We start from the raw sequence: 16,739 nt of genomic DNA, 5'->3' as shown, positions 1-16,739 counted from the left end.
TTTGTGCTATTCAGAAGATTTAAAAAAAAATTACTTTTACATGTAATTCTAAAATGTTTTTTCTTCTTCTTTGGTTGGATTCAAAGGACTGTGAGCTCCCTCTGCTGGCCCAATATCAATTTACTAAAACCTGTCTCAGTGCTACAATATGCTAGCAACAGTGATGCTAATGGAAGCATCAGGAATTAAATATAAATTAGCAAAGGCCAAAATCTGAAGGAAAAATCCTTCTATTTTATTTGAGAAAACTACAAATAGAGAATGAAAATAGATTGCTGTTTAAAAACAAAGCATCTGATTCTTCTCTCACAGTGATGTACAGTGCAGCTGCTCTTAATTTACACAGGTCTGAGAGAAGAAACAGGCCACAAAAAACGAGTGAGATCCTGACCCCACTGAAATCAATGGGAAAACTCCCTTTGACTTTAATGGGGCCAGGATTTCACCCAATGCCTTTATCATACCTCAGGGTTTTTAAAATCACTGGTACTGTGTAATTATCACTGTCTTCTGTATGATGGTTAATGATGTTAGTTTTGTTACAGGATTTGGTCCTTGAAAAGTTAAAGAGCCAACAGTTGTCTAGTGAAATGGACAAACTGAGCCAAGAGCTGGAGAAGATTGGATTGAACAAAGAGCTGCTGCTACAGGATGATAATGGCAATGACAAGTGAGGAAACTGAGCTCCTTTAACAGTGTAACTCCATAACTCCTTAAACCCTGCTAACCACAGCCTTTTGCTTTTTTCATTTTCACATTTTGTGCCCCTCCCACTTCCACCCACTCGCATTGAAATCATGGTTTCATGTCCTAGACAAGAGAGACTACATGAAACCATTTGTCTTAGATTTTGTTTTCTAACAATAGCAAAGCCACGGTAACAAGTCTTAATGGAAATCATGCAGGCAGGCGACCACAGATGGGTGTTCTGTATCTACTTGAAGGAGAAGTGAATTCCAGTTCAATGTGCTGTACTGGTGACATTAACTTTGTAAAATCATTACATAGCTTCCTACTGCAGTACATTTGGATTACAGCTGTTTTGTGTCCCCCTATAAATTTAGCAGGTAGAGAGTAGGATTCTGACCTCTTTTACAGTGAGTTATACCAGGAGTAACTCCAATGAAGTCAAAGGAGTTTATACCCGTGTAGAAATTAGTGTGGATTCAGAATCAAGGCTTGCATGTACATATCCACTTACCAGTTTTCTATTCACTTATCTTCATGAAACCTACTTCTGGAAACCCTTCTGGTGATTAGTGTCCTAAGTTTTGCCTTCACTTGAGAAGGGAGGTGGTTTTTAGATTTAAGATGGGCAACCATTTTTGCCACCTGCTAACTGAATTTATAGTTGAACTCTGCTGGCAAGGTAAAAGATGTTGTATTTGACCATTATCCTTTATATGGTGCATTCCATGCCTCTAACATTTAAGTGGTGATCCACCAGATGTGAAAATAAATACAAGGTGTAAAGGTGTGGCACGGAACATCCCTGATGGGCAAGTTCTATAGAATTTAACAAAAAAGATCTTCTTTCTATAGGCTTTTTGAACTGTCCTATAGAATTTAATGGATAATTATATCCTTAATGCAGAATTTTGTAGGGTTGGGTTTCCCCCGAAGCTAAAGAAATCCACAGCAGGGATATAATTTTCTATTAAATTCTACAGTGTGGTTAGGAAGAAAATTAGAAAAGTTATTCTATATTGAATTCTGTAGTTTTTGTTTCTTCTATAGAACTGAATTGGTTTTATCCCATTAAAATCTGTTGAACTTTCCCATAAGCAATTTTTTTCCTCCTTAGTTATCTTTCAATTTACTTTTGTCCAAATGCAAAAATATAGAGTAGTGATGGAAACCAGGTGTATATAAGAGCAAATACATGTAATTATGAGATATATGATGTGGGAGAGAAATGTCTGCAAGCCAGATGGGTGCATGTTTTCCAGTGACAAATGTTGGAATGTTGTTCTCATTGTCTTTCAGCAAATATAAGATTCTGGAAAGCAAAACTGACTCTGCATTAAAGACAACACTAGCTATTAAAGAAGAAAAGATTGTATTGTTAGAGGCTCAAGTGGAAGAGTCTCTTAGCTTGAATCAGCAGTTGCAGAATGAGCTTAATACGGTAAGAGGAAACTCCATTTTAAGGTGTAAGGTTTAGCTATTCTATAGGTTGGCATGGTACATGCATTTTTACTCCAGAGAAACAGATAGCAAAAAACAAAAACCCTATTTGACTTAAATGCCTTCTTCTATCATATCCTAGCCAATAATAATAATAATTAATAATAATACCGGCATTATTGGTTTTTTTGGAGTCCAGGATGAGATTTTCAAAAGTGCTCAGGTTTGGCTTAGTCCTGTTTCCTTTAGAAGTCATGGAGTTTTACCACCATCTGCTGTCTCTTGTCTTATGTTTAGATTGTAAGCTCTTAGGGGCAGGCACCACCTTTTTGTTCTGTTTGTTCAGCACGTAGCTCAGTGGGTTCCTGGTCATGACTAGGGCTCTTAGGTGCTACAGTAATACAAGTAAAAATAATAATCTTCAATGAGAGCAGAGTTCTGCCAATGTTGAATGCTTTTAAAAATCCCCACACCAGATATCACCTTTATATTATTATTATTTATTAGGAGGCAGGGAGTTCAAGTGGAGAGGGCACCTGACTGGGAGTGAGGGATGTGCATTCTTTTCCTGATTTATAATTTCACCTCTGTGTCTCACTTTCCCTATCCATAAAATGTGAATAATGATACTCCCCCCCCCCATCTTTATAAAGTATCTTGAAATCGTGAGAAAAAATTCTGCATAAGACCTAATTATTATTATTAATGTTTTATTTATTTGAGTGTGCTGCAATTACTTTCCAAAAAGCCAGTTTTACAAGCATATTTCTTGTCTACTTCACAGATAAAGAAGGACTTTGAAGTTCTTAAGCAAAGTCAAGAAGATGGGCAATGTGTGCAAAACTCATTAAAATCTCCTGCAGAAAAACTTATTTCCAACCACCAGATGAAAGAGAAATGGGAAACGGGACACCGAGAAACAACAATGGAGCTGTTGAAAGTGAAAGACAGGGCTATAGAGCTGGAAAGGAATGTAAGTCTTCTCCTTCAGAATGCGGGTATAAGGCATTTGGGGATGTTTGTGTCATTCTTTAAAGTAGGAAGCAACCCCGAGCTCTGTGTATTCAGAGAGGATCAATGGTACAATGGTCAGAGTGCTAGCCTGGGACTCAGGGGTTTGATTCCCTGCTCCACCACAGGCTTCTGGGGGACCTTTGGGAAGTCCGTGCTTCAGTTCCCCATCTGTGAAATGGGGCTGATAGCCTCACAGGGGTGTTATGAGGATAAATACATTAAAGATTGTCAGGAGCTCAGATACTATGGTAATGGATCATACAAGTACTACAGTTTGGAATAATTTTATCATTGCAGGGGAAATTTACCCATGTGCAGAGAACCAACACCAGGCCTATGCACCACTTAAGCCCTCACCTTAGGGGCTATGTGGGACTTGCATGACACATGGGTCTTGTGCTGTCCTCTGTCTAGGGGTGAATCTTGCACCATAACATCTATTCGACCTTTGATTTAATGCTGTGAAGTATTTGCTACTAAAACTTCATGGCTTAAGGGGTATCAGAAGTTTTTTCTCACCTTTGATAGGGCTCTAAATAATCAGAACAGCTGTTTAATTTTTTTCTCCCCCAACACTTCCATTCTATTTCTCTGTTAGAATGCAGCCCTCCATGCTGAGAAGCAGCTGCTTAAAGAACAGCTGAAGCATTTGGAAATGCAGAATGTCTCTTTCAACAATCAGATCCTGACACTACAGAAGCAAAATGTCTTCCTTCAAGAGCACAACACTGCTCTGCAGACCCAAACAGCCAAGCTCCAGGTCAGAAGAACCAAATGCCAATGTCTCAGGAAACTTTGGATTTGATTTTAGTTGTGTAGAGAGGATGGAAGCTGAGAAGGAAGATTTCAGTGGTGACAATAATCAGATGGTGCTGAAGCAAGAGAATTCAGATTCAGATCTGAATTTCCTTCAAATTAAAAAGGGTTTGGATCCAAAATTTCAGCCGTGGCTCATCACTATTAAGAAATTGCTATTTATAGTACTTGGGAAGAAGTAATTACCGTATATACTCGTTCATAAGCGGAATATTTTTGGTAAAAAAATGAGGCATCAAAGAGCAGGGGTCAGCTTATAAACGGGTCTACACCAAAATTTGATGATTTTAAACTCTATGGAATCATTGAATTAAATATCTAATACAGGGATTGGCAACCTTTGGCACGCGGCCCGCCAGGGTAAGCAACCTGGTGGGCCGGGCCGGTTTGTTTACCTGCCGCGTCCGCAGGTTCGGCCGATCACGGCTCCCCCTGGCCGCGGTTCGCCGCTCCAGGCCAATGGGGGCGGCAGGAAGTGGCGGCCAGCACATCCCTCGGCCTGCACCGCTTCCCGCCGCCCCATTGGCCTGAAGCGGCAAACTGCAGCCAGTGGGAGCCGCGATTGGCCGAACCTGCGGATGCGGCAGGTAAACAAACCGGACCGGCCCGCCAGGGTGCTAAAGTTGCCGATCCCTGATCTAATACATTGTAGTTTTGTTTACCTGGAGCATCTGCAGGCTCCTCAGCTCCCTGTGGCTGCGGTTCGCTGTTCCCAGCCAATGGGAACTTCCCACGCCACTTCCCGCAGTTTCCATTGGCTGGGAATGCAAACCGCGGCCACAGGGAGCTGAGGGGCTCCATGCCTGTAGACGCTCCAAGTAAACAAAACGTCCCGACCCGCCAGCAGCTTACCCTGACGGGCCGGGAGCCAAAGTTTTCCAACCCGTGAAATATAGGGCTGGCTTATGAAAGGGTCATACAGTTTTTGCTATTTTTACCTATCCATTTTGGGGGGGGAGGGGTCAGCTTATAAACAAACGGGCTAATGAACGAGTCTATACGGTAGTTATCCAGTTTTGCTATTCCAACTAGCCTATCATATATTCCTTCTTCATGTTAGTTCTTTTTTTCTTTTCCTATTGTGTCCCAGAAAGAACTTTCCCCGGGGAAGTGAGAATGAGGCGGCATATCCAAATCAACATATTTCAGTTTTCAGTCATTTGATTTCTTGATGAAAAATCAGAATTTTCCATGAAAAGCAGAAACTTTTGGAGAACAATTTCATTTAATTGAAAACCCAATTTCCTATCGAAGCAGTTTCAATGGAAACTTTTTTAACTAGCCCTACTCTGCCCTCTACTTCAACTTTACTTTCTTCCACCTTTTCAACATGCACTTTACACCAGTTTAGATTCACTTAGTCCTACTCATAAGCACGTGGTCACCACAAAGCCAATGTACCACGTAAGTACCAAAAGTGATCTTAACTGAGATATAGATTTCATACTGGCCCCCTGCACAGTGGTGAATTTCATCCCCACTTGCATTAGATGAAATTAACAAGCTTCCATTCAGTTGTATACAAACATGGAGCAATTTCAGTTCTTGTACACTCTTGTCAGAGTTATACATGGGACCCAAATGTTCCAGGTTACTTACCTTTCACAAATCTAGTCTTAATATTGCTGTACCAGCTTTGAGATTGTCTTGCTACAGGACAAACATTGATCTCACATATGCCATGACTTCATATCCTGTACATTACCAGTAATACTAAAAGGTTGCTCAAGTTTCCTTTCCAAATTTCTTCATATTGCCAATAACTGTATAAGCATCTTTTGTGTATGTTTACCCATGTCTGAGTGTATACTGCATAGCATGTCTGTGGTGTGTACCAGCATTTGTATATAAATATAATTACTTTTTATTTGAGAAACTTTAGGTAGAAAATTCAACCCTGAGCTCCCAGAGCACTTCACTGATGGCCCAGAATGCTTTACTCCAAAACCAGCAGACAGCTAAGGAAAATGAGAATGAAAATTTACTGAAACAGAAAGATCAGCTAAAAGCTGAATTCGAGTCACTGCTGCAGGACCACGAACACTTTGCCTCACTGCATGAGCGACAGTCCACAGAATATGAAATGCTAATAAAGCAGCACAGCTGCCTGAAAACATTGCACAAAAATCTGGAACTGGAGCACAAAGCTCTTGGGGAAAGGTATGAATTTTTAAAATACATTACGATGTGCTGAATAGTCACTAATAAGGGAATTACAGTTCAGCAGTACCCAAGGGAATTGCATGGCTAGTGTGTGCTAAGTACTCATGTTGCAGATTTCTATTTTCCTTTTTGTTCTCTGAGAGTAGACATAACTAGCATTTCATTAGAGTAATTCATTGCTTCTGGAAGCCTTCCTTCCTATTCTTACTTTCATCAAGGGGTTAAGATTGGAAACATAATTGCCTGCAAAGGAGTAGGTGTTGCAAGAGGGTGAATTTGGGAATTACCAAGCACGTGCCTTTCAATGAAATGTAGGATCCTAAGTGTCTAAGCACTTGTGAAAATGGGACTTAGGATCCTTGATCATTTAGGTACTTCTGAAAATTTTGCCCTTAATGTCTTTAAAATGTAGACCCTTAAAAGATTTCCCTGGTCCTGTTTTGTGGTGGTAGAGTCACAGGGTAAAACCTCTAAATCAGCTAATTAACTAGTAAAGTGAGAATGATGCGTACCTTGAGAACAATATTGTGAAACAATATGAATCACTGAGAATTGTATGGAGGAAAGATCTGGATTATTGTGACAAAAGAGGTTGTTTTAGAGCAGTGGTTTTCAACCTGTGGTCCGCAGACCAATAGGGGTCTGCAGACTAATACCTAATATTTCCAAAGGAATCCACACCTCCATTTGAAATTTTTTAGGGGTCCACATATGAAAATAGGTTGAAAACCACTGTCATAGAGGCTATGTCTGCCCTGCAGTTAAACACCTGTGGCTGGCCCCGTCAGGAGGCCACAGAACTCACACTGTGGGACTGTTTAATTGCAGAGTAGATGTTCAGGCTCGAGCTGGAGCCTGGGCTCTGAGATCCTCCCACCCCGCAGGATCCTAGAGCCTGTACCCCATCTCTAGCCCAAACGTCTACACAGCAATGAAACAGACCCACGACCAGTGAGCCCGAGTCAGCTGGCATGAGCCAGCCGCAGGTTTTTCTTTGCTGTGTAGACATACCCTCAGAGACCCTGTTGGGATAGATATAAATTATGTTCTTTATATTTTTTGTTCTCCTTCTACTTTTCACCATCTGTGCCATTTAGGTGCTTCAGTTTGCACAATGAAATTAGACTGATCTGTTTCACTTTTAGTTGCGAGTCGTTTTCACTTTCTGGTGATCGTGTATTGGTCTAATACTCGAGAATGTGTTTTTCCCACTCGCTGCTCTAAAGGAAAAAAAAGGAAATTTTAATTTTAATGTTTTGATTATTTTTCCCAACAACATATCTGTATTTTTATATAAAAGCTAAACTTGAGGCTCAGATTAAGTTGACAGTGTCCTAGGAAGTGGATTAATAGAAACTTTTCTTTCCTAAACTTGAAGGATCTGGCCATACAATGTGCAGCAGGATTTGATAGGGTATGTGCTGGGATGAAAATATGCATTAGAGCTGTATGACACGACAGCTCCCTGACTCAGCTAAACGAGCTATAAGTGATTACACAGGCACCATCCCTGCTTGCTGTGTCTTTCACAGACTGATTAATGGTTCCCACTGATGTGAGCCTTGCCTTAGCTCATCACACTGCCGTGTGCAAAGACAATTTGCTGACTTCCTTGTTTTCTTGATGAGTATCAATAATTAAATGGTTCCAGCCTGAGGAGTCAGTGGTTTGCTGAAAAATACGTTGTTGTCACTGATAAGTGCTCTGATCATCGTTGCCTATGCCGGTGATAACGTTTCAAACTCTCTTGCCCCAACTATTGCTGGGATATAACTACCAGTGAAAAATGCTGGCGTGGAAACAGATGGTCACTTTTTGTGTACTCAGAACAGACTGATTTAGGCAGTTTTAAGAGTAGGATGCGCTTCTCCATAATCTCATCTCATCTCAGGTCAAGTTGGGAAGATATTAGTCAAGGTGATTTGTGTAAGGCCAGCCTGTATCTTTGTTCAGCTGTCAGAAAAAAATATGCATGTCATTTTTTTTTTAATCTGTGTGCAACATGGGGCACAACTGGCTGAGAGCAGTCCGGGGAGGAAGTTAGCAAAATAGCAGGCAGCAAAGTCATCTGTTTTCTTCTGCTACTCAGGAGGTATTTAACTGATGACAGGAAATTTCTCACTTTCACCTTCAACTAGGATGCACCACCCAGGAAGTGCACACAAAATTTGTAAGTGCTCCTCAGCATGTCCAGTAGGCATGAAGTAACTGTCTACTCTAGAACGTGTCTGGACAAGGTTTCTTTGTTCCAGGCAATAGTTTTTTTTTTTTTCTCAAATGATGATCATGAATATAGATCCTAGTCCCACCACATAGGTTGTATCTAAGTTCAGTGAAATAGTCTGCCAAAGCCTAGCCATACACAGAAGCTGTGGGTTTGACTTGGCAGGGAAAAGAGTAGTTGACATGTTACAGGGCGTCTATTTAAAAACAACATTTTCTTTATGCTGTCGTGTGTTTGGCTGGCTTGTGCTGAGAGGAACTGGATCCATCTTCTGCATTTTTTGAGTACTTTGGATACTACTTATGACTAAGGAATCATAATAACTAGCCACCACTGCTAGAGATTACACAGTTCTGTATGGCTTGCTGTGTAGAAACCTGTAATCCATCACAGATATTGAAATAACTCTTCCCACTGGAGAAAATAGGTCCTGCCAGGCAGGGTTACATGCTGCAGGGACTTTCATTATTAACTTACCAAGGCTGGTTGGTAATCCTGCTTGTGGGCTGCTTCTACATATGTTTCTCATCATGGCTGTGCATTTTAAAAATGTTCTCAGTCACAAATATCCACTCATAGTATCGGTACAAACACAGCAGCAGCAAGTGGAAGCCAAGTAATATTGTCAGAAGGAGTGTAGAGGAATATGGCCATTCAAGTCCTTGATCAGTGTGGGCTGAATCAGTACTGGGATGCACTTGGTCTGTGCCTAGAGTGAAATCTTCCCACCACTGGACTGGCACCAGTGCTACACCAATGGTGGGGATACTAGTGAAGACTGGCCATTGACTGATTTATCTGTAGATTGTCTAACCCTGCTCAGAGTTGGACACCTGGTGTAAAGCTGCTGGTAGCAAATCTATACTAGTGCCAGTCAAGCTGCAGAAACACGAGGGCAGTGATAAGAGTTTCTGAAAGGCTCCATACAGACAAGGCCTTGATGACCTCTGTCAGGATATTGACGTAGAGCTGGTTTGGTCAAACTCTGGGATTGACATGGGCTGTCTTTCGAAAATAATTCTTGAAGACGGACATAAAAGTCTCAACTAGAGCCAAGATGCAAAGGCAAAGGATGAGGTATAAAGAAAGGGGATTGTAAAAAAAAAAAAAAAAAAAAAAAAAAAAAAAATTTAAATCCATAAATGTTTTCACAGAAGAGAAAATAATTATAGAATCATAGGGTTAGAAGAGACCGCAATGGTCATCTAATCTAACCCCTAATACCTCCGGTTTACATGAGAAACTATCCCCCACATTCAGGATCTTCCATTCATCATGTGGATGCTGAATGCTCAGTATTTAAAATGTCCTGCAGCTGAATGAGAGAAATAAACAAGGTTAATTCAACTCCATCACTGCCCCTGGTGATGAATAGTAAAGAGCAGCCTTTTGTCTGGTAGACAGGTACTCCTCTGTGAGGCGGCTCCCTGGGCTGGAATTTGGAACGGGCTGTAATGTGACCCGAGGGAGAGGGATGGTATTCTGAAAGAGAAATAACTTGGCAAGAGTCAATACATTTGGTGCTGCTCTCTTTTGTTTTGTTTTTACTGTTTACTGTGGCTGCAAAGCAACTATCCTTGGTCTGCTTTCGCCTCTCTTGAAATGAGAATTGCCAATGCCTGGTTGGATGAATGCAGTAGAAGTCTATTTGTTCACTGTACCTTTTTAATGTACTTCTCTATCCTCTGTTTGGCTGCTGTTTTTGACACTTCTTATAACAGAGTTCTTCCATGAATCACAACAGATATACCTGCCCCAGCAAGAGCATGCTATGGGGGTGAAAATCTGCTGTCCCACCTCCAGCAATGGTTGCACACCATTGTCACACAAAGCTGTGCTAAGTCAAGACACTGGTCATTTCTACTTCACTGAGCCAGATTCCTGTATAGTCTACCCCAGTTTATGCAAACATAAACCTTGACAGAGGACCCCAGCTGCAGAAAATCCACCTAAGAACAACTTACTACAGTGCAAAGTGGCCATAACCTGCCTTATGTCAGAGTGGCAGTAAGGGACTAAGTGTGTTATCTGAGAAATGGGCAGCCATGGCTTGGAAGGGGCACTCAACCCCCTCATCCATGCCTGTCTCCTTTAGACATTAGGTAAATTGTTCCACAGTGCCAGCAGGGTCAGGAGAGATGTCACTATAAAGCTAGGTATCCTCAGCACAGAGAAGACACCACTGTGCCTTCTCACTCCCTTCCTCACGCCCTTGATGGCTCCATAGGCAAACTGAACAAATCAGGAGGTGAAATAGAATGCTGCAGAGTGGAGGTCTCAGGGCAAATAAACCCCTGTGCTACCCTCTGGGATTTCTCATTAGCAAACAAGCAGAACCATTTGAGCAACCACTACAAAAGGCTACAACACTTCAACAACACTCCATTGGCACTCATGTGTCATGATCACATTGTCTGCCTCCTATATATAATATTTGAGGGTTGATATAAGTAGTTGATTTCACTCCTTTCTTGTTTTTGGCTGCCTCTTTATGCTCTGCACAGATGCTTTGGGACCTGCCCCTGGTAATTGATTCTGAATGGTGTGTTGGAGTAAATGGTGCAGCACTGTCTGGGAACCCTCCCTTTAGGTTTCCTTCACCCCAGAGAAATCCTTGCTTTGTACCAGTTGATCAGGATGTACAGTGATCACAGTTACAACTTGCATTTCAGTTCAGTCAAAAATATAATTGTGCAGCCTCCCTGTAGGATTATACACTAGCCTGAATTCACTCACTTACTATAGATTTCTTTTGAACTCAACTAAAAATATATATATATTGAAGAAGTCTTGTTTTCGGATAGATGCATTTTTATCTACTGAGAAATCTTGTGCTAAAGGAATAAAATTTTGTAGGCAAAGCCCAGAAGATGATTATTCGTCTCTTGTAGGTTCAACAGTTTAGTAAAACACAAGGCAGAACTGGAAGAATTGGAAATTGTTCTAAAAACCGAGAGAGAGGTTCTGCAGCAAGAAAGGAGAACAAATGCAATAGCCACTGGAGAAAATCAAAAGATGAGAGAAGAACTGGACAGGTATGGCTGCTTGGAACTGTGTTTTGCATATATTAGTAAAAATTCAATCCTATGCAATACAGACTTGCTCTAATCCACTGTTGTGCTAACATAAGGTTCCTGGAAGCCTTCATCAGTGTGTCTAGTCATAACAGAATTTCTGTTCCCTAATAGCTCTGTTTTGTTAATCTGCTCATGTTTGCTTAATCGCTGGTAGATAATCAGCTTTCTAATAATTGTAAATGGGTACTGTTAGTCGGTGATTCAGATGTAGTCTGCTGCTGTGACTTGAACTCATTCCAGATAGGCTGGGGCTATGGTTTTTGTTTGCATGTGTATCTGTTTTATAAAGGGTCTACTGACCAAATTCTGTGCTGACTTCTGGCCATTGCAATCTCATGAAAATCCAGGGGATTGCATGGGGCATAAATCAATGTGGAATTTGCCCCATGGTGGGGAACAGGAGGAACATGCCTTCCAATTGTTGAGGAATCACTAGAGGGTGCTTTGTTACAAAAAGTTTGTAGAAGAAATGTTGTATTCAGTGTCAGCTGAAATTGCTACCCAAATACCCAATATTGTCTCCCTTACATTTGTAACTATATTATTTCTGATTTGTTCTCGTGGTCTGGTGCCAGGAGTTAAAGCTCTGATGTTCCTTATTTTAAGTTGTAATAGCCTGTCCAGACTAGAAACACTGTCAAGGCTTAAGTACAAGAACTAAACATGGTTTAAAAGTGGGCTCAGTAGTTTGTATACTCGCTGGGCACATTTTAAACCATGCTGGAACCCACTGAGCAGGTTTAGACAAGACGGTGATAAAAATGTTTCAGGTTGGTAGCACTACAGTTGTGCTACCAGTGAACCTGCACCATTCAGGCGGGTTCATGGGGAAATTTTAAGAAGTAGCTTGGTGTAAGCAAGACCTGAGGCTTTATGTCTACATCATAATTTGAACCATGTTTAAAAATCAAACGTTCTTTGAGTTTGCTGAAGATATACCCTTATGCTGTTCTTTCTCATGGAATGTAGGTTATTGCACTACTGCTGTGCAAGCCAGGGTTCTCTGAGCTTGCTCTTTTCAACCACGGGTAATTTTCCTATGTGGACAGGGCTTGGGAACAGTGTCCCAAAATTGCAGAGGGTTGGGGGAGAAGTAGGTTTGTTTGCTTTATTTGTCAACAGAGTCAGAATTCATTCTTTTTTTTTATTTATTTATTTAAAAGGCATCCAGGAATAGTAGATATTTTTAGCATTACTACTGACTTAAAAAAAAAAAAAAAAACAAGTTGTCTAATTTACTGAAGTATTGCAATGTCTATGACATACAGTGCACAATAACACTTACATTTCATGCATCAGGAAAATAAATTCCAATGGATAGTTTTTACCTGTGCCCAGTGGGGCTGTTTTTACATCAGAATGCTTTTAAATGTATTTTTATCGTGGAAACTTGTAACCTATCCTAAATGCTTAAGTACCAAAGAGGGGTAGTAAGCATTATGCTCTGTATTCTTTTCCTTTCAATTCTTTGGTAGAGATGGAACATTTTGTAACACTGTCGGTGCTGTAGCAAACATGTAAGATACGATCAAGTAAAGATATGTTTAAAAATTGGCCTTGACAAATTCAGTTTAGATTTAACAACCGTGGCTCAGTATACTGGTATTGTGACTTTCAGTTGTTGATTATTATTTGTAAGCTTCCTGGTTTCTTCATTTTCAGGGTAAATTTCTTGCATAGCCAGCTAAAGGCAGAGTATGAGGGGCTGCATGCACATACTAAGGAGCTGAAAACCTCATTGAATAATTCTCAGCTGGAGCTGAACCGCTGGCAGGCTCGCTATGATGAACTGAAGGAGCAGCACCAGTCCATGGATATCTCCCTGACCAAGCTTGATAACCACTGTGAGGTGAGCATCTAGCAGCAGGACATTTTCCCAGCCTCTCCAAAGGGGCCATCTCCCTCTATGTTAAAAGGGTGTCTGTGCCCCAGTCCTTTGGAAATTGTTGACCTTGAGCTCTAAGCAACAGAAGAAAATCACCTTCGGTTAAGTTTTCCGTTGAAATGGAAGCTGGACTTCCAGCTCAGCTGCCTCTCATGCCGCGCATTTGCATTATTACTTCCGAGGCAGGCACATCAAAGAGGTGATGCGCTGTCCGTAGGGAAGATTTGGTTACGCAACACTGAGTAGCAGGAAATTTGCACTGTAGATGTTGCTCCTTGGGGAGTATGTGTGATGTGGGCTGAGGCAAGGCAGGAGAAAAAGGCTTTCAGAGGGGGCTAAACCCAGAGGCAGGAATTATTTGGAAGGTGAAGAATCCTCTGACCTCCTGAACCAGCCACCCCTCTACCACCTTCCTGTGCTGCTTGCCCTTGCAGTTGAGGACCCCGGCTTGAGGACTAGTGTTTTGTCCTTAACCCGATGACAATATTGAATTCTTCCACATGATTGAAACAGTGACAGCCAGCATGAAGGAACTGATAAGACCAAGAGTATTTGCCTGTGGTAAAAGTTGTACATGGTTTATTTACCAAAATATGAGGGAGGGGGAGAAATCCAGTTACCCCTTGGCCTTTTTGGCTTTGAATGAGTTCTAAACTACTGGCTAAAGATCCACTTCCGTTGAGTTGAATTTCCTACCACATTTTTTTAGGGCACAGTCCTACAAAGTACTGAACACCCTCAGCTCCCCTTGCTTAAGTGGGAGTTGAGGGTGTCCAGTGATGCTCAGGAGATACTCAGCACACTGCGGTGCTGGACTTTTGGGTAGCAGTAGGGCAATATTAGCAAGACACAGCTGGAGAGAGGGAAGTACAGGATATTGGGAAGCAGGATGATCTTGTAGGTAAGGCACTGAACTGAGATTTGGGACACTGGGTTCAGTTCCTGGCTGTGGTATACAGTCCCTGTGTGACCTTGGCCATGTCACTTAATCTCTGTGCTTCGGTTCCCCATCTATAAAATGGGGATACACCACTCCCCTACTCCAAAGAGGATTTGTGAGGACAAATTACCACAAGAGATGGGCTCAATTCAGGAATCACCGAAGGAAATTCTTTGCCCTATGTTATGCAGGAAGTCAAATTAAGTGATCATAATGGGCCCTTCTGGCCTTAAAAGTCTCTGACTCTGTACCCAGGTAATTCTGTACTCGTACTAGTTTATTATATTGCATTCAGAGTGAAGTCAAGTGCAAAAGGAAAATTCACCTCTTATTCTGTTGACTAGCTGCTTACCCGTCTAAAGGGAAATCTGGAAGAAGAGAACCATCATCTCCTGAGCCAGATCCAGATGCTGAGTCAGCAGAACCAAATGCTACTGGAGCAAAACATGGAGAACAAGGAACAGTATCATGAAGAGCAGAAGCAATACATGTAAGAGACTAGAAATATTGACTTTTGACAATTAGAAGTAATCTGGTAGGCAAGAAAAGAAATGATGAGTGTGGAAAATGGAAAATGTTATATATCAGAAGCAGAAAGACCAAGAGAACTGGTGGGCCCACTGGATTCCCCAGGTAGGTAAAGGACCATTTATGGAGAATAAAGCCATTGTAGAGAAGCTATATCTTTCCATGCCTCCACCACAGAGGATTTTGAGGAGATACCTACCCTAGACCAGGGATAGTCAATAGTTGGGCCGCAGGCCAACTCTGGACAAGCATACGCTTTTGAATGGACTGTGAAATCTTTTTAGTTACATATTATTGTTATTACGGTGTGAAAAATGTTTCTTTGGAGTACGGACCTTGACTATACCTTGTCCGAGAAATTTGGACTTTGACAAAAAATAATTGACTGCCCCTGCCCTAGACCAACTCTTTTCAAGTAATAGAGATGAGGCACTGTGGGATGTTGAGGGGTGAAAACAGGAGGTGCTGAAACCAGATGATTAAAGAGCAGCATCCAAGAGTTCTGAAGGAATTTAAGAACGAAGCGGCTGACCTGCTAACAAACACCTGTAGCCTCTCATTAAAATAAGTACAATACTGGAGCAGGGGCAGATAGCATGTGTTCCAGGCACTAAACATGGGATGCTGCCAATTAAGCAATATTTAAGATCATTTTATTGATTTATATTACCATAAATATTCAACACAATATTCTTTTAAAGGACACAGTCTCTAAGGGTCCAAGTTCTTCATCCACTTTCACAATCTCGTTTTTAAATAGGCTGATTCACTGAAGTATGGCACTGTTTCCTTCTTTTTTACATCTACAGACAATCTAATCTTCACAGGGATATGTGGGCTCTCCCTGTACTACAGTGAGGATGAACAAAATACATTCTTGTTCCTATCTAGGGTAGATCCTTGGATTTACAGACCCAGGAGCTAGGAGCGATCCTGGGAATAACTGATTGAGTTTTACTTCAGTACCATGAAAAACTATTGAAATTGTGTTTGTAAATGAAACACCTGGATGAACATATGACAGACACAAACCAGCCCCGCTTCTGAAAAGAAAAACTGTGCCTGTAGATTTGCTAGCATGTCAATTAAATGGTAGCTAAAAGAACTGGGAGAAATAATTTAGCATTGTAGCATGACTCTCTGGAAACACTGGCGTTGTTCAAAATACAAGGCATTTTGGTTTCCTACTTCCTGTCTTCTCTTTATTGAGACCGTAACTGGTGAGCCTTCTATCTATGACAACTGTATCAAACTGACCTGTCAGTAAGGTTAACGTGTGTTTGCATTTTGTTTTCCCAGATTGTTAGTGAATAAGATCGCTAGGGTTAAATTACTTCTGCTGCTTGAATGCACTGGATAAGAAGGCTTTTTTGATCTGTAAAGATCTAACCTCTAGGATGACCTCTTTCTTCTCCTGGTGATTGTTGGCCTTGCCCTTCCATTTTGTAACCATTGTGAAATCCAAGCAAATCCTTCACGATCTACCTTTTTATTTTTTTATTTTCACAGTGATAAATTAAATACATTAAGGAGACACAAAGAAAAACTGGAAGAGAAGATAATGGATCAGTACAAGTTTTATGATCCTGCTCCAAAAAAGTAAGTTCCCTTCCATTTCAATGCCACTATTGCAATACAGAATTGAGAACAAAAGGGGCTCTTCATAGCCGGAGAGGACCAAAACCCTGTGACTCCCTGTCAGGAGAGGTGACAAAGAGGGCAACTGGTGTGTCTGGTCATCACTACGCTCTCCTCCTCTCACTCCAGAAGCCTCTTGTTTTAATTGGGATTCTCCTTGATGGGAGCCTATTCATTGTCCCCCACAAACTCCATTGGACAGCCACACAAAAGTTAACTGACTCAAGCAGCAATCCTGCTTTAGCATGTGCTAACATAGACCCCTGTGCACATGCGGAGTCCCAGTAACTTCATATCGGGATCTGAGTCAATATAAGCTTCTACAGG

At 41.3% G+C, this 16,739-nt stretch overlaps 1 protein-coding gene across 3 annotated transcripts in view; it reads left to right on the top strand.

The window, feature by feature from the left end:
* Window positions 1-16,739, top strand: part of CCDC88C (coiled-coil domain containing 88C) — a 59,568-nt gene that overhangs the window by 27,096 nt on the left and 15,733 nt on the right. For all 3 annotated transcript variants that reach the window (XM_029911469.1, XM_029911470.1, XM_029911471.1), the window contains exons 12-20: window positions 546-670; window positions 1,987-2,128; window positions 2,912-3,100; window positions 3,740-3,901; window positions 5,840-6,117; window positions 11,236-11,379; window positions 13,084-13,270; window positions 14,591-14,736; window positions 16,284-16,373. In XM_029911469.1, coding sequence (XP_029767329.1) covers window positions 546-670; window positions 1,987-2,128; window positions 2,912-3,100; window positions 3,740-3,901; window positions 5,840-6,117; window positions 11,236-11,379; window positions 13,084-13,270; window positions 14,591-14,736; window positions 16,284-16,373 — 1,463 coding nt within the window. The remainder of the gene's footprint in view (window positions 1-545; window positions 671-1,986; window positions 2,129-2,911; window positions 3,101-3,739; window positions 3,902-5,839; window positions 6,118-11,235; window positions 11,380-13,083; window positions 13,271-14,590; window positions 14,737-16,283; window positions 16,374-16,739) is intronic.

Source organism: Terrapene carolina, unplaced genomic scaffold, assembly GCF_002925995.2.
Source record: "Terrapene carolina triunguis isolate 2854851 unplaced genomic scaffold, T_m_triunguis-2.0 Scaffold96, whole genome shotgun sequence".
NCBI lineage: Eukaryota > Metazoa > Chordata > Testudines > Emydidae > Terrapene > Terrapene triunguis.
Note: the sequence above shows the minus strand (reverse complement) of the source record. Positions and strands in the feature narration are given on the sequence as shown.